The sequence below is a fragment of the Taudactylus pleione genome, unplaced genomic scaffold (genome assembly GCF_031769625.1).
Source record: "Taudactylus pleione unplaced genomic scaffold, aTauple2 ptg001362l, whole genome shotgun sequence".
Classification (NCBI taxonomy): Eukaryota; Metazoa; Chordata; class Amphibia; order Anura; family Myobatrachidae; genus Taudactylus; species Taudactylus pleione.
The window spans coordinates 648,566-671,240 of record NW_028285762.1 but is presented as its reverse complement, the minus strand read 5'-3'; the positions used below and the strand labels follow the sequence as shown (position 1 = coordinate 671,240).

General features: G+C 47.1%; 2 protein-coding genes across 2 annotated transcripts in view; one reads left to right on the top strand and one right to left on the bottom strand.

Moving 5' to 3' along the window:
- The window catches only part of CNN1 (calponin 1), a 58,885-nt gene extending 56,148 nt beyond the window's left edge, over window positions 1–2,737 (top strand). The window contains exons 6-7 of the mRNA XM_088463415.1: window positions 1,133–1,279; window positions 1,388–2,737. Of these exons, the coding sequence (XP_088319541.1) occupies window positions 1,133–1,279; window positions 1,388–1,624 (384 nt within the window). The 3' untranslated portion in view covers window positions 1,625–2,737. The remainder of the gene's footprint in view (window positions 1–1,132; window positions 1,280–1,387) is intronic.
- A 2,384-nt stretch (window positions 2,738–5,121) lies between these two features.
- ELOF1 (elongation factor 1) lies at window positions 5,122–22,240 on the bottom strand. The gene is made up of 4 exons (XM_088463414.1): window positions 22,115–22,240; window positions 16,304–16,427; window positions 8,481–8,551; window positions 5,122–7,747 (listed from the first exon to the last, which is right to left on the bottom strand). Exons 2-4 carry the CDS (start codon window positions 16,417–16,419, stop codon window positions 7,683–7,685), a joined length of 252 nt encoding a protein of 83 aa, XP_088319540.1. The 5' UTR covers window positions 16,420–16,427; window positions 22,115–22,240; the 3' UTR covers window positions 5,122–7,682.
- Between the last annotated feature and the right edge of the window lie 435 nt (window positions 22,241–22,675).

Below are 22,675 nucleotides of genomic sequence, written 5' to 3'. Positions count from 1 at the left end.
CCCCTGCACCCCGATACTTACCTTTGGGATGCTGACGGTCGGGATACTGGTGCCGACACACCTTTAAACAAGCCCCTAAGACTCACACCAGCCTATCAGCAATCATTATCCCTCTAATCAGCACCCATGACCATCCACCTGCCCTCTCTACCGGCATCGGTATGATTTGCTGCCGGACCCCTGGCCGGCGGTTCAAATCCCGACAGCGGCAGCCTGACAAGGATGAAAATCCCGCTTGTCCCCAGGTAAGTATTGACAAACCTATTCTGCCCCCTAACCCTCCTTAGGGGTGCCTAACCCTATTGCCCCTTTCCCCGCTGCCTAAACCTAAGTCTCCCAGGGGGGGGGGGGTGCCTAACCCCAAGTCCCCACCGGGAGCCCCTAACCTAACCCTCCCCCCCCTAGATTTAGACGCCTGTCATTTAACACTCGCCGGGATTAAGCAGTCGGGAAGCCGGCTGTCGGGATTAGGTCCGCCGGCTTCCCGACTGCATACCATCTCTACCAGTTCACCCTCCTGTTTACTCCCTTCCTAATATATGGGGCTCATACAGGTAACTAGTATCGGGGCAATTCTCCATTCTGCCGACGCCGGGCTATCAAAGAAAACCGACATGTTGGACAATCTCGGTTTCCCTCCGGAAATGGCCAGGATTTGGGAGTCGGTGGATTTTTAACACGTTGAATTTCCCTGATTCGTTGACGGATTGCCAATCATCCATGTCCACCAATCAGAATGGGCAGTACGGGGAATGGGCCTGTAGGTGTAAGGCTCAAAATACAACTGTAAGCTCTCAGGGACAGGACTCTCTTCCCTCGTTCTCTCCTCCTAGCACTATCCCCGTCACCAGTGCACACCTGTTCCCCATTCTTCCTTCCAGTGACCCCGATCCTGTCTGTGCACCCGCTTTGAGGGCAGAGGCTCATTTTATGCTCCCTACTCCCCATTGTCACACCCATTATAACTTGCTTTAGGCCCCAGTGAGTCCCCCCCTATCCATCCCTCTTCCCCAACCATTGTTGGTTTATGTGTATTGTGGTTTTCTTGTGTATTTTTTTATGTTGTTTCCACCGACACCTTTTGGCATCCTATAAATAAGAATTATAATACATTTCTCACATCCATTGGCAGATGGGAACTAACAAATTTGCCAGCCAAAAGGGAATGACATCATATGGCACCCGTAGACACCTGTATGACCCCAAACTGGGCAATGATCAGCCCCTGGACCAAGCAACCATAAGCTTACAGATGGGCACCAATAAAGGAGCATCCCAGGTGAGTGGTGTGTAATGTACCAGCTGCTATCCAGCTCTCAAGGGAATTGTAACAGGACTGCGGGCATGAGGCGCTGTGTGACCAATGTACCATTCCCTCTCTCCTCAGTCTGGCATGACGGCTCCAGGTACCAAGCGTCAGATCTTCGAGCAGAAGCTCGGCATGGAGCAATGCGACACCCAGACCATACCCTTGCAAATGGGAACAAACAAGGGGGCATCTCAACAAGGCATGACTGTGTATGGGCTTCCGCGCCAAGTCTACGATTCCAAGTACTGCATGGAGGCCAGCGGCGAGGAGGATGGCCACTATGACAACAGCCATCAGTATTACAACTCTGAGTAACAGCATCCATTCCCAAAATAACCTCTACACGCCCTCTTTTGTGCCAGTGTGTGCCTGCTACTGTGACAGAGAACGGTGTTATTGCTGCCCACTCTGTGCCAGCATGTGCTAGTTGCTCTGGCAAAGGGGGGCGGTTAAATGCTACCCACTCTCCGTGTTTGCTCTTGCAGAGTAAGAATAAATGATACCCGCTCTATGCCAGCCTGCCTCCTGGCATGTAGACACTGCCCATCCCCATACCTGCTGTTCTGGCAGAGAATGATAATCGTCCGATCCACTTTCTGCTTTCCTGGCAGAAAAGGGGTAAAACTGCCCATTCTGTGCCAGACACCGCCCCCCCCCCCCCCCCCCCCTGCATTGGCATAAAGGAATAAAACCTATTTCTTACATGCCTGGCAGGCTGCAGCGCGTCACCTTTTTTTTTTTTTTTTCGTGGAACCAAAAACAGCTCATTTTTCATATTGCCGTCTGCAGAGCATTGCTCCTACGGTTTCACTCTAAAGTCGTCTAACAAGACATTGTGCCCTCCCCCTCCTCTTTATATCACATCTCCAGCTTGGTCGTGTTGAAGGCCTGAGAAAGACATTTCAATCTTTTTGTGCCCCTAACGCGATAGGTTTGGGAGGGTCTGAGGGTAGATTTAGGCTACACTAAGGTCACAATTCTATGTAAGGCTTGCGTTCATGTGAATGAAGCTCTGCGACATTTAACTGTCCTTTGCTGCCAATGCCACGTCGTAGCTTAGTGTCCGCAGAGCATCACTCCAGCCGTGGACAGAAGGGTAAGCGGATTAAACAGGTGTAAGGGGTCAGGGCAGCAATGCTCTGGGGAGTTAGGCGTTTACCACCAATGCCATCTGCAGTGATGGTGATATAGGATGTTGTACAGGTCTCTGACGGGAGGCAGAATAATGCTCTGGCAGGTGAGAGGTTGATAGGGGCAATGATCTTCAGTGATGACCACCCCTGCGACGGGTGCAATGCTCTGCAGACTACAATGCCATGCCTGGCTCTGTTTTGTGCATGTCCCCAGCCCCCCCTCTCAGCACCGCAGTAGTCATCAACCACCTCACGTCTGCTCTGTTCAAGACCCGACTGCAAATATATTTCTATATATATTTCTAACCGGCCTCAGTTTGGTTTATTGGGGTGTGTGGACCTGGAATAAGTATTGCTGTAGTGACACAATGCAGAATGATAGGGGGATTATGTGTACAGACCAGTCTATCATACAGCAACACACAGGAGTCTCTCTCCCAGAACCCCCTGCACGGTGCCAGTCCTAACTGATCTATAGTGAGCGGCTGGATGTAGGACACCATGTGCTGGATGTACCACCTGGAAGCATACACGCACATACATATACACACATACATGATCCTGGGAGGAGAGCGCCCAACAATGGCAGAGATACCCACATTACATGATCCTGGGAGAGAGCCTAACAATGGGTGAATCATCCACAGTACATAACGCAGAGTAATACAGCTGACACTAGGATATACAGCCACACTATACTGATAACAGGGTAGCTCAGTGGTTAGCATTGTAGCCTCAGCTCTCTGGTCAGGAGTCCACCTCCTGTTGAGGTCCTTATCTATGTACAGCTTGTATGTTCTCCATGTGTTTCGATTGGTTCCCACCGGGTACTCCAAAGGGCCCAGGATCTGGTACCTCTAGTGCAGAAGTTCTCAAACTCGGTCCTCAGAACCCCACACAGGTCATGTTTTCCATGTCTCCCAGCAGGGACACTCATTACTCACTGACAAATTCTTAAAGATCCACAGGTACAGCTAAGTTTGAGAACCTGTGCTCTAGTGAAATCAGCATCAGATTATTTAGTCTGTTCTGCTTCATGCAATTCCTTACACAGGTTTTCATACATTTTGGAGTAGAAAATCCTTAGAGCAGACCAGACACTACCCCAGCTTGCTGGCGGGACCGCTGGCCAGCCCAGACACTACCCCAGCTTGCTGGCGGGACCGCTGGCCAGCCCAGACACTACCCCAGCTTGCTGGCGGGACCGCTGGCCAGCCCAGACACTACCCCAGCTTGCTGGCGGGACCGCTGGCCAGCCCAGACACTACCCCAGCTTGCTGGCGGGACCGCTGGCCAGCCCAGACACTACCCCAGCTTGCTGGCGGGACCGATGGCCAGTGGGGGCTGTGTCTGGGCTGGCTATCTAGACACAGAAGGCAGCGCTGCCCAGATACTTCTGTGTAGCCAACAAGTGGGGCAGTAACAAACACACGGCCACTGAAAAGCAGACAGTCCACTCTTCATCGGTGACTGTTTCCACTGTCAACCGGGCGCCCTTCCTCTTACACTGAGCGAGAGATCAGCTCTGCCCTCCAGTCTGATGGCACCTGGCACTGATAACGCCAATAAGTTCTGTTGCACCAACGTTTCTACGTAAAACATCAGTACAGTGTGCCTTCACAGTGCCAGGCGGCAGGAGAATTTTGCCGGGCTGATCGCCTGAGAAATAAAGTGTGGGGAGAACACTGGATGCAGTATATAATCAGAACACTTACCCAGGCATTTAGCACAACACATCAGTCACTTGTGTCACACAATCTCCATTTTAATATTACAGAAAAAAAAAAAAAACTAAAAACACTTTTACAGCAAAGTGATAAATTGTTGCTCACTGGGTTCAAACACCCCTTCACAATGAAGTTCCTTTAATTATGTACAGTATAGTGTGATCCGGTAACTTTAACACTGCAGATCAATACAGGTCTGGAAATTACAATAGAGATGGGGGGGGGTTAGAATTAGCAATTGATACTATAACAACGGATTGTGGAACTAAATTAATTTGTTTCACTATAACCCTCTACAAACAAAGCAAATAAAAAGAAATAAGGCAACTAATTCTATTTACACCACAATCCTCTCAAATGCTACATTACCAAATCCAGGACAGAGGGGAGCAAACACGTGGCTCTCAGCAGATGTGGCACTATAAGGTCCAACAAGCGTCTGGCTGTTGTTGGACTACAAACTCCATCACGACCAGGCTGGCTAACTTAGGAGATAGTTACTGGTGCAGCTGTATTTAGTATAAAGGGCACACACCAGGGTTTACTCTCTTCAGCAGAAGTTATTTATATTTTCCCTTTACACTTTGTATTGCTATGTAGTTCTGATATAAAGCTATGTCTACCATGGTCGTTGTTGGATCAGGATGAAGGACCACTTTATAATCTTAAAATCAGCATCTACATTATTAAAGTATGATCAGATAACTGCCCACAATCTGCACGCTATTCCGCCCAGTCCACTGCGGGCAGTTCCCGGTCATATTAAGAATCTTAATTGATGGAAGCAAGTAATACAATGAACATTTCAATTCTGGTGATCATGACCATCACCAATGGCACCATCTTGTGGCAGATTAAGGGTACTGCATGTTACACCATATAACTATAAACATGAATGCAACCCATGGACACCGATACAATGGAAATGTGCAACATAACAGTAGAATGAATATAAAATCCAGACCACAGAGCCTGTACTTTGTCTTTAATAAAACAACCAAGTACAATAACAATGTGTAATTACAAAATGGCCAATTAACCTAAAATAAGACTTGTGCCAATAAGGATATCATGTAACAGTAACAGATGCAACATACCATCCCCATTTTAAAACAGGAAGTGTGCTGTGCACAGGAAAAAAATACCCCACCCACCCTTCGTCACTTATCTCAAAATCCTTTAGGCCAATAAAATAAGTTAATACTATATTGGCACACACAGCAGATGTTATCTAGATCAATGGTTCTCAACTCCATTCCTTAAGTACCACTAACAAGCCATGTTTTCAGGATTTTTGTCTGTGGAATCCAGTGGGATAATACCTGACCAAGTGAAAGATTAACTCAACTGTGCATGATTTAAGAAATCCAAAAAAACATGACCTGTTGGGGCACTTGAGGAATGGAGTAGAGAACCACTGATCTTAAAGCAAGGTGCATGTCGGGTTAAGTTGTAGTGCATTGGGGTACAGCAAAGCTGCTATTAGCACCAGTATTAGTTTGGTTGCTGGGTCTTTTCCTATTGCGGATCAGGGAGTCCCGGTCACTCAGGAAGCTGCTCACGCAAAGCTTTGCTTCCTCAGTCATTAGAGAGCCTGGAAATATTTAATCAACGCAATATTAATTTATACATAATTTCATGGCAAAACCTTACACACCTGGGTACGTTCCAGTGTCACAGCGATAGTTGAGTGGGAAGCTACAGGCAACGAGATCAGACCCCATCACTACTCCCTCACCAGAAGCAGCTAGTGTTCATTCTAGCACCCTGCACCAGTCACTATCCATGCAGTTCTTCTTTCCTGCCTGGAGGGTAACTCTTTACTCTGGTGCTTCTAGCACACGCTGGTCTGTATCTCAGCAGTTTGTTGCATCAGCTGAATGTGCTAGAAGCACCAGAGAGCTACACCCCAAGCAGGAATGAGGAACTGCACAGGTTGCGACAGGTGCAGGGTGCTAGAATGAACATTAAGCAGTGATTCTGCCAATACAGTGAACTCCACCTAAAAACAGAATTTGTTTAGCTTTGGGTCAAGTTATCCTTTAAAGCTACTTAAATAAGAGCTTCAGATTTATTTATACGACCCATGCTTGTACTGGTGAGTGTTCAGGTACCCACGTGCGACATCACCAGGGACCCACCTCCAGCAGCTGAAGGAGAAAGGATTCTACATCCATCCGTTATGTCAAACAAATGTTACGTTATAACCAAATACCGAAATCAGGTCACATGACAAGAACTGGGATGAACAATGAAATTCTAAATAAAAAAAAAAAAATTGGTAAAAATAAAAGTATTTTTCTAAATCCTGCTTAAAAAAAAAACAAAAAAAAACTTTAAGCGTATCCAACGGTGACTGAACTTTTACCGAAGGGATGGACCATCTGCAAACAGTCTCCAGCTACTGAATTATCCATGTACAACAGCCGGTCACAGGCAACGTACCCAATTTGTGCACCTTCCCTTGTACAATTCACACTGTGCTTATTTATTAACAGGAGGGGTGTGGTCACTACTCAAAAAAAAACAAAAACTAAAACCCTTTAAGGGTAACCCAAGGATCATGAAGGCTTGTTGCCTAAAGCACAGGCCAGAGCCAGTCTGCAGCACATCATCCCGGGATAAGGAAGGTGGTACTTATACTATAAGGAGATAGTGCGTCCCACTGAACACACGGTAACCATGCTTTTATAGCATAAAAGATACTATAGTACCAAACAATGATTAAACAGCAGCTAAACCCACTACTGGGTATTGCTAAATATCCATGGCTATGTACTAATTAAATCTAAAAATTTATATATGAACACAAAAATAAAAATGTGCTTCGGCCTGGCTAACCGTGTCCGATGCGCCTCCCGTCACTTCTCTGGTGGCACGGCTAGTAACATCGCTGGAAATATATCATTTCTCACCATCTCAGCTTTATAGCCCATAGGAGCCGTTTTCATGACAATACTTCCTAACTGTGTAATTCAGCTTCATATATACGAGGAAAACTGAGGCCTAGCTTCTGTACGATGCTTGTGCGCTTCACTAGCTCTCCTCCTACACACAAAGGCGTTACCTTCTATGAAGTACTCACATACTGGGTAATGTCAGCAACTATTAGAAATGGGTTTTTTTGACCATCTTTTTTTTTTTTTTAGGACTTCCCGACCCTCCCATGTACACGTGCTGGGTGCCAGGTAAAGAATCCAATGAGATCGTCATATAAATAAATCATCTGAGAATTTATCATGAGATAAAAAAAATAAAATAAAAAAAATTCTAAATAAAAGCAAAAAACTTTTAAATGAAGTTAGCCGGACAATTGCGACCCGTTAGAATCAGCTATTATAGCAGCTGAGGTCCCATGGATGCTGAAGTCTTGGACAACGCTACTGTAAATCCCGCAGATGCAGGTAGAGGGCGCTCTCGATTTTCCAGTCATTACATCAGGAGCGGTGAGAACTGTAGATTGAGGGGGTGCAGATTTGTTAAATCAGTTTCGTGAAAGGAGACGGACGCCTGCTACTGATTGGCTGCTTCGCAGGCATCGATCCAGTCGCTGTAAACATCCACCGGCTCTGAGAGATCTGAGGTGCGGAGTTAAAGGTAGAACGGACTTCCGAGGTTATACAGTGCCGTAGACACCAGCCACAATCTCTGCATGTTACTATTATAACGCATCGGGACGTGTCTGTACAATGTGGAGCGAGCACACTAAATATGGCCATCACCGTCCCCCATCTGTGAATGCACAGCCACTAATAATGCATAAAGAGTACAAAAAACACATTCTAGTATAACGTGATGTTCACCAGGTCATAACATTAAAGGCTGCTTCTTGTGCCCAAGCAGCCAGGCCGTGCCAGGAAGATCCCAACATGTCCGTATCAATCCCACCGGCACCATTACGACAGACAATGATATTCCTATAGATTGCAAGCTGGTGAGCAGGGCCCTCCTACCTCTATGGTCGTCTGTTATTACCCAGTCTTGTTTTATTACAGTGTGTTCCCATCTGTAACGTGCAAAGTAATCTGCCTGAGGTACACAGAGGTAACTAATAATAATGTTGCCAACATCTGTGGATCAAGCAAACCAGCCGCCATACCATGGAGGGGATCTGGAGAAATGGGTGAAAAGACGGGACAGTCCCACCAGCCTACCCCACATTAATACAATGGCTTCTGCTGAGACCCCTGCCCATAATATCAGTCACAGGTGTGACACCAGTAATGAGGGGGGGTGGAGGGAGTAATCCCTTGTAGGGCCAGGTGTACATATTACCAGGTAGACGGGAGACTTCTGTTATAGAAAGGATACAAGTTATCGGGGTCTGGAACTCCTCCAGGCACACTGTGCATGAGATGACCCCTGTATTTCGAGTTCTGTCCCTGGAACAAGTAAAATAGAACAGATTAATACAATACCACCATTATTAGGTGCATAGGATTCCCACAGTAACCACAGGATATTTATCGGCAATAATATGTACCATACATAGTGCTCTAGTATAATGTAACACAGTATAAGCCTCCAAAAAACAAAAAAAAACAGTTCTGAGAAAACATTTACAGGTGTCACATCCACATCACACAGAGGACACAAGAACACGTGGGTGCTGTCACGTGGGGAGATGAGCCAGTGATGAATGACCCACACAGGCTGCAGCCATAGACACTGGGGTGTACATGGGAAGGCATAGGAAGAAAGGCTTGAACACCGCTATCAGGCAAACTGGGTGTCACAACAAAAACCACCCGGGGCTTCCCACAATCACACCTGGGCAACCATGGTCCGGTGTGACCAGCAATGAGGCATTAACAGCCTTATTCTTGGAACAAAGTGTTTTTTTTTCCTCCCACATCACAGTGTAAATTGAATTGATAAAATGAAAATAAATTCTGTTAATTCACGCTAAAACATATAGGGGTCAGAGCCATGAGGTGCGAGAGGCTCCATTGTAAAGGCGTAGAAATGGCGACAACGGCACTTAAGTCTTTTTTGTTTTATACTTTAACTATAGTTATTGTTGCAACAAATTTCATGTTAATAAATAGGACCTATGGCACCAGATAACCCACTGCTTGGCTGTGCTGGGTGACATAGGGGCCATTTATTACATGTACAGTTCCTCATCAAATAGGACAAGTCTAATGGAGCAAACACACGGTCAGATTTTTCTTCAGATCTGAATGATATCGATTTTAAAAATCGTTTAATCGTTCATATCTGAAGGAAAATCTGACATATCTGACATGTTTGTCAGATGAACGACGAACGATGCGCGTTCCCGCTGGTCAGGTAACGATATCTGACATCTGATGTGTTTGCAGTCAGATTTGGACGATTCCATTCACTTTAATGCAGTCAAAAATCGTTCATCAAATCGTTCAGATTGTTCAAAACAGTCAATCGTTCATCTGACAGCGTGTATGCTCCATAACAGCAGAACGCAGAGCGGTTTAGGTTACATGAATTATCCGTCTCCGCAGACACCACCAGGGCCATCTGGCAGGCCAGACCTACACTGCTTTCCAATTATGGATTACTACAAGGTGCAGCAGGGACAAATGTGCCCAAATGAACGATTCTAAGCCACACATCAGTGCAACCTTTTCAGAGACTGAGTGGCGGATATTCGGGGATGGGGGCAGCAGACATCACAAAGTCATTTTAAAAGATCTCAGACTGGGGAGTGAAACTCCCCTCCACACTCATTGGTAGACAGGAACACAAGGCCACTCGTCTTCAACCATTTTAGGTGTTTTAAGATGGCACCGTTACCCAACTATGACTTACCAAGATCACCGCCACCGTAAGATGATATAGATAGATATCTATCCACACACACACAGTACCAGTCAATACTTTGGCCACTTTCTCATTCAACGGTTTTTGTTTATTTGAATTATTTTCAACATAGTAGATTAATACTGAAGACATCAAAACTATGAAAGAACACACATGGAATTATGTTGTAAACAAAAATAAGAGTTATGGTATAACATACCTTCGTTAACGCTCTTTCTTCGAGGTCCATGGGGTCCACAGACGATACGTTGGGGTATATAATCCAGACAGCAAACAGTTAAACGAGCTCTCTGCTCCCAGGATGCACCGGTCCTTCACTTATATACCCCGCCCCCGGCCATAGGTAGCCAGTTCGTTATCAAGCTCAAGCAGGCGAAGAAAAAGACAAGAAGAACCACCCATGTTCTCTAGACCACTCTCTCATAAAGGAGGGAAAATTATAGATACCTAAAACCACAGGTGCGTTAGGGTGGGTGTCCTGTGGACCCCATGGACCTCGAAGAAAAAGTTAACGAAGGTATGTTATACCATAGCTCTTATTTTCTTTTTCGGGGTCCACAGCCGATACGTTGGGGATATCCCAAAGCAATAACCTCTAAGGGCGGGGACGCTCCTGTATCTCGGAAGAGAGGAGAATCCTACGCCCCGAAGGAGGCATCCTGAGAGGCAAAGGTGTCAAATGCGTAGAACTTGACAAAAAGTATGGACGGGAGACCATGTGGCTGCCTTGCACAATTGTTCAGGTCCCACTGACCATGTAGAATGAGCCGTTACTGAGCCCGGCACCACCAGACTAGCCTGTGTGTATGCCTGAGAAATTGTCATCCGAATCCATCTTGCCAACGTCTGCTTATTGGCTGGCCAGCCCCGCTTAGGACAGCCAAACAGTACAAAAAAGGAATCAGACTTCCTCATGCTGCGATCCACATATATTCGTAGCGCACGGACAACATCTAAGGAAGCCTCACCTACCGAAAGGCTTGTATTCTGAAAGGCTGGAACCACAATTTCTTCATTCATAAGGAACCTGGATACCACTTTTCGAAGGTATCCTGCCTTAGTACGAAGTACCGCTCTATCCCAATGAAAAATTAAAAAGGGGGAGCGGAAAGAAAACGCTGCTAGATCAGAGACTCTGCGTGCAGATGCAATGGCGAGAAATAACACGGTCTTCGCTGTCAACCATTTGAGGTCCACCGATTTCAGGGGCTCAAACGGTGGAGCCTGTAAAGCCCTGGGAACTAGTGACAAATCCCACGGGGCCACCAGGGGAAAAAAAGAGGGACGCTGAACCCTTAGCACCCCCTGAAAAAATGTCCTCACATCTGGCATCAGCACGATTTTCCGCTGAAACCAAACCGAGAGGGCAGAAACCTGCACCCTCAAGGTGGCTAGGCGGAGCCCCTTCTCCAAACCAGTTTAAAAGAAAGGCTAGCACTCGAGACCCTAAAAATCTCCGGGTCATATTTCCTCAGTTCACACCAGTGAAAAAACGAGTGCCAAATTCTATAGTAAATCCTGGCAGAGGCTGGTTTACGTGCCTTCAACATTGTCTGTATCACAGACTCAGAAAACCCCTTCTTCCTCAAGACGGAGGCCTCAAGAGCCATGCTGTCAGATAGATGAGGCAGATCCGGGTACAGACATGGACCCTGTATTAACAGATCTCGTCTTAACGGAAGCAGCCACGGAGTGCCCACGGCGTGACCCTGTAGATCGGTGAACCAATGGCGTCCCGGCCATGCTGGAGCTATTAGTATCACCGTACTGCCTTCTTGCTTGATCTTCCTGATGACTCTGGGAAGAAGAGCAAAAGGCGGAAAGATAATCCTGCGTACCAGAGCAAGGCAAAACATATACATGTCACAAGTAGATAAGTTCTAATATTCCCTCCAGGCCTGGATACCTCTACTCGGATATGTTGTTCTAGTTCCTCTCCTCTGGTCCTGCAGTGATTCCCCACCTTCACCTCTGGTACGCAGGATTACTCACCCCTATAAGTGCACTAATATTTGCTTGTTTGTGGTGATTAAACAGTATTACGCTATGTGGAATATTTCCGGTGTTCTTTTTTGAGGTCCACTAAGACTGAGGTATCCTAAAGGGAACGTGGAGAAGGAGAAATTCAAAAAAAAAATTGTTTTGGAAGAAAATTCACTATTGGGACTTTGATGAACATTATTTATTCTTGTATGGTATAACATATAATTTGTTCTTGTCCTGGAAGGAGCGCAATTTTCATTTGTCTATTTTCTATGTGTATTTAGTATTGGTGGTACTATTGGGATTATTTGCTGCGCCTGATATTGTGCGCGATAGGGATTACCGTATTATTACTTACTGCCTCTGTCCATCTCCTCTGAAACGTGTGCAGACCAGTCATTGCCCCCAGCCCTGAAGACTGGCATCGGTCTCGAGAAGTACCCAATCCGACACCCAAAACGGACTACCTTGGCTGAGATTACTTGTTCGCAACCACCATGACCGAACCTCTGGAGAGAGATGAAGTATCTGAGACTTGATTGCGCGATGATTCTGTTGCCCAGTTTCACTCCAGACTAACTGCTGTAATGGTCTGGAGTGAAACTGGGTGTACTCCACCATACTGAAAGTGGATACCATCGACCCCTGCACTCGCATTGCTGACTGTACAGATATCAGTCTGTTGTGAAGCAATCTGCGTATCCGCAACTGCAGGGCCATCATTTTTTCCTTCGGCAGATATATCCTGTGAGCCACGGAGTCTAAGCTTGCCCCTAAGTGACACATCTGCTGTACCGGGAGAGGTGATGACTTTTTGAAGTTTATGATCCAGCCGTGACTGCGCAGGCAGGACACAGTCAGTCCCAGATGATTCTGCAACTGCTGTGGATATCGTCCCAACAACAGGAGATCGTCTAAGTATGGTAAGATCCTGACGCCCTGGCGTCTGAGACATGCCATCTCCTTGGTAAACACCCGGGGAGCTGTGGGCAGGCCAAAAGGCAGAGCTTGGAATTGAAAGTGCTCGCCCCCTACCGCAAATGGTGATTGGTATATGGAGGTACGCGTCCTGTATATCCAAGGACACCATATAATCCCACTCTTCCATTGCCAATACGATCGACTGCAAAATTTCCATACGAAACCTGGGTGCTCGGATAAACTTGTTGAGCCCTTTCAAGTTTAGAATAGGCCGGTAGGACCCATTTGGTTTCTGAAATAGATTGGAATAAAAGCCTTTCAGTAATTGATTCTCTGGAACCGGGATAACTCCCGAAATCAGCAGGGATTGTATTGCCTGTTTAAGGGCCAAGGCCTTTACAGAACAGTCCTCCGGTTTTATGGCAAAAATTTTTTGAGGAGGACTTCTCTAGAATGTCAGGGCGTACCCCCGGGAGACCACTTCCCGAACCCAGGCATCTGTTGTCGTGAGATGCCAGGCTTCTGAAAACCGAAGAAGTCGGCCCCCTACCCTGGGATCCCCAAGGGGGAGGCCAGTCCCATCAGGCCACTGGTTTATCCTGAGCTCTGGCAACTGGACGCTTGTTCTGCCAGGGTTTCCTAGATCCCGTACTTTTAGTCTAAATAAATCTCAATGAGGGCTGACCTCTAGCCTACCCTGTGGCCGAAAAAAAAGAAAAGACGACCGTTTGGGTCTAGCCAAAGCTGCTGACGATAGGCCAGCTGCTTTAGAGGCGGCCACCGTAGCTACAAATTTTGTCCAATTCTGCACCAAAAAGAATACCTCCTGTGAATAGAAGGGATTCTAGGGCCTTCTTGGACCCCGCATCTGCCTTCCAATCTTTCAACCACAGGACCCTGCGTGCCACCACCGAGACCGCTGATACCTTGGAAGACAGTATACCAGCGTCTAATGCTGCATCTCCCAGATAAGACGCTACTTCCTTAACAAAAGGAAATAATCTCCAGCTGTTCCTTGGATGCATCTGGTAGAGGTTCTGCCTATGTCTTCATCCATTCTTCAATGGTCTTGGAAACCAAAGCTGTAGCCATAGCTGGACGAGTGGCCGCTCCTGAGAGCGAGAAGACTGCCTTGAGACAACCTTCAAGCCTTCTATCAGTGGCATCTTTAAGTGAGGATGCAGATGGTATAGGTAGTGTGGCACCCCCTATACGCATATGCAATTTTTAAGCTCTTGTCACTACGAACAGCCCTAGGCTTAGTAGGATAGAGAGCACTGTAAAACCTGTCACCGTAGGAGAGGTATACAGGGAGACTGATCCAGCCTCCTGAGTGTGCAGCCGCTGAGAGCACCTGAAAGTGTTCTGAGGCTGACATATGAGGAAGCTGTGAACATCATGCTGGGCCAGCGTGTGAATCTGGGGAGGGGCCGCCGGGGACAGCAGACCTCCCCTATGCTGCCTGGACCCACCCGGCAAACTAACATGGCTGCCGCCAACTAACCCCCGGCTGTCAGGAACCATCATGTCCCGGTGGTCTAGTGCGGGAGACAGTTTACCTGACTCCTCACTGCAGCGCGCCCCTGGCCAGTCTCCACCGCTGGAGGCCGGACCGCCACGTGGTCCCGGCGTCAGCGGTCGCCGATCCCACCTTACCTGCATCCCCTGTCCCGGTTGCAGTCCAGGGCCCTGTGACCCTACCGAAATCACTGGCTCGACACCAGTGTTGCGGCGCCGGAGGGGGGTAGATGGAGCGGGCGACCGGCGCATCTCCCATCAGACACTTAGCTGCTTCCTTCAGTCAGAGAGTTAGATTCTCTCTTTTTTTTATTTTAACTCGTTTTCGGGACTGCTCTAGCAGTCCCACTGTCTATGTATATAATCCTCACCAAACAGGAAGAACTGGCTACCTATGGCCGGGGGCAGGGTATATAAGTTGAGGACCCGGTGCATCCTGGGAGCAGAGAGCTCGTTTAACTGTTTGGTGACTGGATTATATACACCAACGTATCGGCTGTGGACCCCATGGACCCCGAAGAAGAAAGTGTTAAACAAATCAAAATAGGTTTTATATTTTAGATTCCTCAAATTAGCTCCCCTTTTGCTTGGATGACAGCTTTGCACAGTCCTGGCATTCTCTCAATCAGCTTCATGAGGTAGTCTCCTGGAATGGTTTTGAATTAACTTTAAGACACGGTGGTCAGTCGATACGGAAAATTTCAAGAACTTTGAATGTATCCTCAAGTGCAGTTGCAAAAACCATCAAATGCTATGATGAAACTGGCTCTCATGAGGACCACCCTAGGAAAGGAAGACCAAGAGTTACCTCTGCTGCAGAGGACAAGTTCATTAGAGTTACCAGCCTCAGAAACCGCTACTTAACAGCACCTCAGATTAGAGACCACATAAAGTCTTCACAGAGTTCAAGTAGCAGACATATCTCAACATCAACTGTTCAGAGGAGACTGCGTGAATCAGGCCTTCATGGTCGTATTGGTGCGAAGAAGCCTCTACTGAGGATGAAGAACAAGAAGAATTGTTTAGGCCAAGAAACACAAGGAATGGACATTAGACCAGTGGAAATCTGTAGTTTGGTCTGATGAGTCCAAATTTGAGATTCTTGGTTCCAACCGCCGTTTCTTTGGGAGACGCAGAGAAGGTGAGCGGATAGTTTCTGCATGTGTGGTTCCCACTGTGAAACATGGATGAGGAGGTGTGATGGTGTGGGGGTGCTTTGCTGGTGACACTGTTGGTGATTTATTCAAAATTCAAGGCACACTTAACCACAGCATTCTGCAGCGCCATACCATCCCATCTGGTTTGCGCTTACTGGGACCATCAATTGTTTTTCAACAAGACAATGACCCCAAACCCATTTCTTAAACTGGGTACACACTACACGGTTTGTTGTACAGTGTAAGGGCTACTTGACCAAGAAGGAAAGTGATGGGGTGCTGAGTCAGATGACCTGGCCTCCACAATCACCCGACCTAAACCCAATTGAGCTGGTTTGGGATGAGTTGGACCGCAGAGTGAAGGAAAAGCAGCCAGCAAGTGCTCAGCATCTCTGGAAATCCTTCAAGACTGTTGGAAAACCATTCCAGGAGACTACCTCATGAGGCTGATTGAGAGAATGCCAAGAGTGTGCAAAGGGGTCATCAAAGCAATAGGGGGCTACTTTGAGGAATCTACAATATAAAACATTTTGATTTAACCCTTTTTTGTTTACAACATAATTCCATGTGTGTTCTTTCATAGTTTTGATGTCTTCAGTATTAATCTACTATGTTGAAAATAATTTGAATAAACAAAAACCATTGAATGAGAAGGTGTGTCCAAACTTTTGACTGGTACTGTATGTATGTATATACACACACACGCACACACTATATAAAAGGGGTCACCAATTACTGAAAGCCGACACTTACATTTTGACGTCACAGGATTTTTCGTGGTTACAGAAGGGACATGTAAACTGGGTGTCCAAATTCCCAGTCATCTTCTTCTTGGGTGGGGGCTTCCTCTTCGACTTCCTGCGTCCCATTTCCTCCGCTAAATTAGAAACACAACAATTCTTAAACCGCATGTAAGAAAGCTTCATACTTATTAAATCAGATGCTCAAGAGGAGGGAAATGGTGACCACCAGACATTGTTTGGTCCTGATAATGTGTAATGCCCGGTAACCGTGCTCATATTACCGAACCTGATCTGTGTATAGTAGTCTTCCAATTACACTAAGGCAGAATTTCCCAAACTCCGCCATTACAGTCCAGGTTTTAAGGATATCCATGCTCGAGTCCAGTTGGTTAAATCAAATTGACTGAGGTACTAATAAAAAGTCAAACCTGGACTGTAATAGAGTTTGGGAAACCCTGCACCAAACGGCCCCTACATAAGATAACAACCCGATCACACGTCTAACATTACCCCACCACTTCCACGTGCTTATAATGTGCAGGTAAGGAGCTTAGGATTGTAGAGGTTTATAGACATTACCTGGGCACTTTTCCTGCTTTAGTATTTGCCTATTCAGCTTTGCTACACACAGTGCAATCCCTTCATTTGTGGTGAATGATGAAATCACTGGGCAATGTCGCATATCGATGAAATGCCGGCTGGACGAATTCGTACTATCAGATGGGAGAGGGCCCAAACATCGTCACCAGCCAAGGCTATGACGCACACTGTGGCCACCTGCTGACAATAATGTCTGTTCTGCCCTGATTTACACAGTGATACGGAATGGTTACTCCTCCCCGACCAACAGCCATCTTAACTCCTGTCCCACACCCATTCATTTAATCACACAAATTAAAGAGGAGTTCTCTAGCTATTTCTTAAACTGGGTACACGCTACACTGTTTGATGTACACCCACGGTACCTGCGACCACTCTGCCTGACCACTGTGTACACAATTCATGATTTGATGAATTGTGTGGTCACATTGTCCCATCTGGTGAGCGGCACATCAGATGGGACCGGTGCGATGTACCACGCGGTGTAGTACTATCAAGCATGTAACAATATATCTCGTCGCACGGCGGATTGTGCGGTGTGTGAGGACGTGATATATTCATACATCACATTGTCGCATCGCTGGCTCGCCGAGGTGTGTACCCAGCTTTACACTCATCTGTACACCCTACCCAATCCTGCCAACTGCTCAGTTCATAGGAATGGCCAATCGGTGGGCCCATATTATCGATCTTTTGGATCCAAGCACGCCTGCTCTGTCTGCATGGACGATCAGTAAAATGATTTTGATCTTGTCAAAGATCAATATTAATTTTGGTGCATGCATAGCCAGGGATTTGATAAAGATTGCTGATGACAGTTTCAAAAAAGAAAAAAAAAAAAAAGGGAAAGCGCTTGCGCAGCGTATCGGGAGAGGCCGGGGACCAGGTAAGTATATCGCTGCTGCAGCATCAGACCACTTCCATTAAAACCTCAGTTCCCCGGAATCGATCCAAAGATCTTAATGATTGGAGATCAATGCCCATCCCTGTCAGTTCACTTCTTTCTGTGCTCACCAAGCCTTATCCGACATCTGTAATATCGCCATCTGCGCTGGTATCTTTCTATCAGTATACAGGCCTGCCTACATTCACCTCACACACAGTACTGAACCCTTTTAGTTAAGACTTTTGCTCCCAACATTCAGACAGCACTGGCTAAGGCGGTCAATGATTTAACCACTGCTAAATCAAACGGCCATTACTCATTTCTAATTCTCCTGGACGTCTCATCTCTTTACACTGGTGACGATTTTCCTCTTTTACACACACTACAATCCCTGGGTCATCAGGGGGACTCTCTTATCCTGGTTCTTATCCTACATAGCAGATAACTTTCAGTGCTCGCTTCCCTTTCTCCAGCTTCCTTTATTAGTTGGGAGGCCACAAGGCTCAGTCCGAGTTCCTCGGCTCTTCTCATCTATACTACTTCTCTTAAATGGCAGTATAATCTCCGAGGATGACACAGAAATGTACCTATCCTCTGCGAATCTCTCACCATCTGTGTTAGCCAGCGTTACCGTCTGTCATGTCATCTTGGATGTCCTCTTGTAACCTCAATATTTCAAAATGGAGCTAATAATATTCCCACCATCCAAGAGAAATATAAGCCCTAGAACCCAAGCTGCGCTGTGACATGGCCAATAAGTTGTGTTGATGTAACTATATGAAGCGTCAGTGCAGCACGACTTTCAGCCTGGTCAGTGCCGGACGGCAAGGAAGTTTTACTGGGCGGACTGCCCAGGCAATATGACGTGGGAAAAACACTGATCCGTTTACAAATCATATTACATACAACTATGAAACATCTCAGGTTATCACGATAGTCCTACTGGACCTCCCCCAAACACTTTCACCCCTAAGATCCAATTGGAACACACGGAGCAGCTAGACTAATCATCTCCTTGCAAAAGTGTTCTTCTACCTCTGGTCCGTTCTGTCAAGAGCTATACTGTGTGACCCTATCTTACCAAATCCAATATGAAATACCTTTAACATAAAAGGCTATCACCAAAACGACATTATTATCATCCTATATTTGTATGGCGCCACAGGGGTTCCACAGTGCATAACAGTACATAAACAATTGAGCAGAACAAGGGAACAGTGACTTACAGTACAAGACAATGCAGGACAAGTGCATGGTATATAAATATCGCTGCAGCAGCGGTCATGGCATTTAATTATGTAGTACGGTGGCAGAAGTCAGGTTCCATAAGTAATAGTAAGGGAAGGAAAAGCACATGGGGGAAGAGGGCCCTGCTTGTGAGAGCGTACATTGTAAAGGGGACGCCACCAGTCGACGGGGAAATCCCAACAAGGGACTTGAGATAGGGGTGGAGGGTTAGGCTTAGGCACAAAGGGGGGAGGGTTAGGCTACAAGAAGGGAGGGGAAGTATATTTACCCGACTCCTGTCAGTATACCAGCCATCAGGATGCCGCTGTCGGTATTCTGACAGGTGGCATCCCTACAGCTGGCATTACAAAGCCATTCCTTCTAAAGGGGTGACACAAATGGGGTAGATAGTGAGCATGGGACAGAGTGTTAGGATGAATGATGGATGTCTTTGATGAAGTAGTGGGTCTTGAGAGACTTTTTGAAGTTTTGCAGAGACATGGAGAGGTAGAGAATTCCAGATAGGGACAGCACACGCAAAATCTTGGAGACGGTCGTGGGAAGAAGTAATCAGTTGGCAGGAGAGGTGGCATTCATTAGCGGAGCAAAGAGGATGGAGGGGAGTGTGAAGGGAGATAAGGTCAAAGATGTAAATGGGAGAGGAATTGGGGAAGGCTTTGTAAGTGAGTGTAAGAACCTTGAATTTGGTTCGGAATTGGAGCCAGTGGAGGGCATGTAGGAGAGGGGAGACAGACGTAGAGCGTTTGGAGAGAAAGATGAACCGACCAGCAGCAATGAGGACAGATTGGAGTAGAGAGAGGTGGGAGTCAGGGAGGCCAGATAGGAGGAGGTTACAGTAGTCCAAATCAGGAGATGACCAGATGAAAGGGTCTGATCCTGGAAATATTTTAGACATGAAAACAGCAGGAGTGCGAAAGGAACTGAATGTGTGGGTTGAAGAAGAGGGAGAAGTTAAGGATAACTTCAAGACAGCGCACTTGGGGTTAGAGGAGATGGTTGTGCAGTCAATAGATAATGAAATTGTGGGAAGTGAGGTTATGCAGGAGGGTGGGAAGATTATCAGCTCAGGCTTCGATTTATTAAGCTTAATCTACATCTCCCCCCTAGCCTCGAAATATCTCCAAGCTCAACCCCCTCCGCACAAGACCGAGACTCTCAGCCACAGGAAACTATTCAGGCTGCAGCCACCCGGTGGAACGCCCTCCCTCACACAACACGACTTTCTTATAGCCTCCATACGGTCCCTGAAACTCACCTCTCCAAACAGCTCATCACATTCCGCAACCACCTATTAGACACATAGCGCTTCCGCTAGGCTGTTTCTGCAGGACGCCGCACCCTTCCCTATTTCTAAAAGGGCAAAAAGAAATCTGCCCCCCCCCGGCATGGCGCCACGCTGAAAGCCTGCGGGTGCAGTCTTTACCCGCGGGTCGCAGTGTCCCGTGGGCGAGGAAAACTGCATTGTAGCGGTCACCGCCGGTGAATAGATGCCGGGTACATGCGCCCAGCATCCATTCACACTGACAGCAGCGCTTGGGGGCAGCCTGGCATATCTATAAGTGCAGGGTACGCCCCCAAGAGTGACAAACAGGGGGACGCATCTTAAAGACACACCCCCTTTTCCCTGCCACACCCCTTAGACCTAGAGTGAACACTAGACACACAAATACTACATATCTAAACAATCCACACAACTTATATGTGTTCTTTTTCGATACTCAAACACTCTGACCCCAGATCAACATTTTTGTGACTCGAGACTGCATTATATAGCCCTGTGGTTCTCAAACTCGGTCCTCAGGACCCCACACAGGTCACCCAGCAGCTGCACAGGTGTATTCATTACTCAATTACACATTTTTAAAAGATCCGCAGGTGGAGACAATTATTTCACTTGTGATTCTGTGAGGTGACCTGAAAAAAAATACATGCACTGTTTCTGGTCCTGAGGACCGAGTTTGAGAACCTGTGATATAGCCCACCAAGCACTTTTTACCCTTGCAATATGGCTGGACCAACCTGAAATAGGCAGCATTTATCCTCATATATCAGACTCCTATTTCCCTATAGTTGGCAAGCAGGACCCTTTTACCATCGTTAGGGCCCATTCTCTTTATCATGGTGTTTAATGGTAAAGCACAACAGAATATGTAGGAGCTATATGAAAAGAAAAGTCAATAAATAATGTGATCACTGCTAAATCACTACTCCCAATTCTCCGAGACCACTCTCTTCTCATACAAAACACTACATTCCCTCAGGACACGGTCTGATGCTCGGTCTCGCGCTACTTCCCAATTCACCCTCTTTCACCGAACCATCGCCCGTCAGCTTCTCTAATCAGCCTGGAGACGTGGCCCACCTCTCTTTATTTGTACCACTTTCCATTGGGGAAATAAACTAACACCTTTGGATTTCTGTATCACTTCTAAGTGGAAATCCTTCTAACACGCAGATTCATCAGCAAAGCCGCACCACTAGAGATCTCTGCCCTTATCCCAACTCCGCTCTGCGCTTTCCATGCCCACTCATGACCCACTCCCACTCACGGTACTGCAAACCGCAATTTTAAACCGCTGGCGCCAGATAGATTGTTAATCACGGGACAAGCAGGATGCAGTAAAATTCATGGGACTATAGATGCACATTTCATATCAGGGGCCTGCAGGCCCCCAGCTCACAGCGCGATGGCAGCGCCCTCCGCAGGCCCCTACAGAAATGGCATCAACAATCGTGCATTCAGGAAGCGCAGACATTGGATAATGCGAGGCACTGTGCTGCTGGGATCAGCTGACTGGGTGCAAGCAGCACCCTTCACCCTGCATGTGCTACATGACTCATATGCACACCCAGGCCCAGGGACATGAGCCCACTGCAGTGCTGCCAGGCAGCATGTGGCCTCACAGGGGGCTATATAAGCACCTGCTAACAGTCATAGCAGCTCAGCACAAATAACTGCATGTAAGTGATCAGCACTGGACTGAATGTAAACAAGGAGCATCCCTACACCACGTGGGGGGAGCCCAGCACTGGGTGTGTGAGGTAGGGGGCGCTCACAGTATCTCCCCCCTCCCCCGCAATAATTACCTGTCCGTTCCCGCCCGCTGCAGCAACACCGCACTCACTACACTGATCAGCAACGAGGACAGCCAGCCCAGCAGCTGCAGACGCCCGGAAGTCCCCTCTGCCAACTACACTTCCTGTCTTGCTGAAAGGATCCAATCAGAGAGGGCTGAATAGCCGTTATCCCGCCTCCTTTGCCTGCCGATTGGATGGCTGGCAGGCGTGCGTTCACTGGTCCCGAGGGGATGCCAATCACCGCGAGGGGGGACGGGATGCGATTGGCGGGCAGCTGGGGCGGAGCCGGTGCTGATTGGTCGCGGCTCTGGTTCGTCAGCGTAGCCGGCGGTTGCTAAGCGTTACTGGTTGCTAAGGGAGGCCTAGAGCATGAGGCCGAGCCTCAGCCAGACGTAGGACCTACGTGTCCACATAGTGGGGTGGCCTTTTATGTGCGGGATTCATTTTTTTTTTTTTCATAGAAAGGAAAGTTACATGTTTATACTTTTTAGAGGGTGTTTTTTTTTGTTTGTCTCTTTGTTTTGAGGGGGGGAATTAATTCGTTTTTCTGGGGTTGTATTCAAAGTGTTT